A 2,031-nucleotide genomic window follows, 5' to 3' on the forward strand; every position below is an offset into this window, starting at 1 on the left:
AATTAATATAGTGATAGAATAGATTAATATAATATTACATGATATAATAATTATTATTAATTTTAAAAATAAAAATAATAAAAATTCTCTCAGGCTCACTTTTCTCATGTGTAAACTATGGGAATTTGTCTCTAGAACTTTTAAGAGTGCTAAAAGCTCTGTAGCTATAAAATATTTTAATCTCTATATTTTTTACAATGAGGAAACTGGAGAAAAGAGAAGTTGTGTGACTATTGTTAGCTCTTTTAGCTTTTATATTCTTCATCTGCTTTGTAAATGTAGTGATTGACAATACTGAGTTCTTAATAAATATTTCCAATTATTTAGAACAGTATAAAATAATAGCTTTTTTATTTTTTATCTTGCATTCTCTAAGAAGAAAGCAGAGTAAGAAATCATTTCAGAACGCTGGATTTTTTAAAGATCTTTGGTAGTAGAAAACCCAGAGAAGCTAGGTTATATCTTTTCAGTAGACAGCATTATAAACACGTTCCACTTTGGCTGATGAAGGGAAAAAAGAAAATCACAAGACAGGATGAATAAGTCTGAATGAAGTAGAGAGGGAGAGAAGGAAGAATTAAATTGTAAGATTGCAAGAAATAGCAAGCTATTTCAAGTTATAGGAAATAATCTTTGCTGGACCACAAAATTTCCTTGAATAACTGAATCTTTAAACTTGTATCTTTCTTCCTTTCATATCACCGGAACTATTAACTGAATTCTTCTTCTTATAGAGCATTTATGTGTTCTGCTAAGATCGTGGTGAGGAGGATCCAAGATCCCAATAATGACAGCTATCAACAAAACCAATCTTCATCCAATGAGCTTTATTCTCCTTGGCATCCCAGGACTGGAGGCTGCTCACATCTGGATTTCTATCCCTTTCTGTCTGGTGTATATATTGGCTCTGGTGGGGAACTGTACCCTTCTTTTCATTATTAAAACTGACCCCAGCCTTCATGAACCCATGTTCTTATTCCTCTCCATGCTTTCTGTGGCAGACTTGATGCTCACGACTACCACCATGCCAAAAATGCTCAGTCTTTTCTGGTTTAATGATGGAGAAATTCCTTTTGAAGCCTGTCTCACTCAAGTATTTCTCATACATGCTTTGTCCAACATGGAATCTGGTATCATATTGGCCATGGCTTTTGACCGCTATGTGGCCATCTGCAACCCACTCAGACATTCAACTATTTTGACCATTACTGTTATTCAGTACCTAGGATTGGCCATCCTTCTCCGTGGAATTGTGCTGCTTGGTCCTCATCCATTTATGCTTAGATGGCTTCCCTATTGTAGGACTAATATCATCCCTCACACTTACTGTGAGTTCATGGGATTAATCAAGCTGGCCTGTGCCCCAACTAAGATCCCCAGAGCTTACAGCCTATTTGTTGCTTTTATTACAGGTGGACTAGACTTCATATTGATTATCTGTTCCTATATTCTCATTCTCCGTACTGTGTTTCGCCTACCCTCCAGTGAAGCCAGAATTAAGACACTAAGCACCTGTGGCTCTCATGTGTGGGTCATATTGATTTCTTATACCCCTGCCTACTTTTCTTTTCTCACTCACAGGTTTGGACACCACATTGCTCCTTCTATTCATATTTTTGTGGCCAATATCTATGTCCTTGTTCCACCCATGGTAAACCCCATCATCTATGGTGTCAAAACTAAACAGATACGGGAGAGGTTCCTCAAATTTTTCACAGACTGAAAAGAAATTTAAAACAAAAATAAGTTGGATTGAACCCATAATCTAATTAAATAAATAATGCTACAGCAATCATGTCATTTTCTTATGATATAAATGTTAAGATGTACTCTTTTGGAAATTTTTGGGAAAATTTGGTTCAGTTTAAAGAAATTTAAGTTTGCTATGCAGCTAACATAATCATGTTGACAATGGATGGTATGATCCCAGGTTTGATTTGTATAAAGAAATAAAATTACTCTTTGGTAATCTCATTGAGACCACTAAGGCTCCACATAAGAGGTCCTGTCATTGATTTTTAAAAGAAAATG

General features: G+C 35.4%; 1 protein-coding gene across 1 annotated transcript; it reads left to right on the plus strand.

The window, feature by feature from the left end:
• Nucleotides 1-787: 787 nt before the first annotated feature.
• LOC100920022 (olfactory receptor 52E4-like) lies at nucleotides 788-1,723 on the plus strand. The gene has a single exon (XM_012545417.2). The coding sequence runs from the start codon at nucleotides 788-790 to the stop codon at nucleotides 1,721-1,723; it is 936 nt and encodes a 311-aa protein (XP_012400871.2).
• The last annotated feature ends 308 nt before the right edge of the window (nucleotides 1,724-2,031 follow it).

This window comes from Sarcophilus harrisii, chromosome 3 (genome assembly GCF_902635505.1).
Source record: "Sarcophilus harrisii chromosome 3, mSarHar1.11, whole genome shotgun sequence".
NCBI classification, from domain to species: domain Eukaryota; kingdom Metazoa; phylum Chordata; class Mammalia; order Dasyuromorphia; family Dasyuridae; genus Sarcophilus; species Sarcophilus harrisii.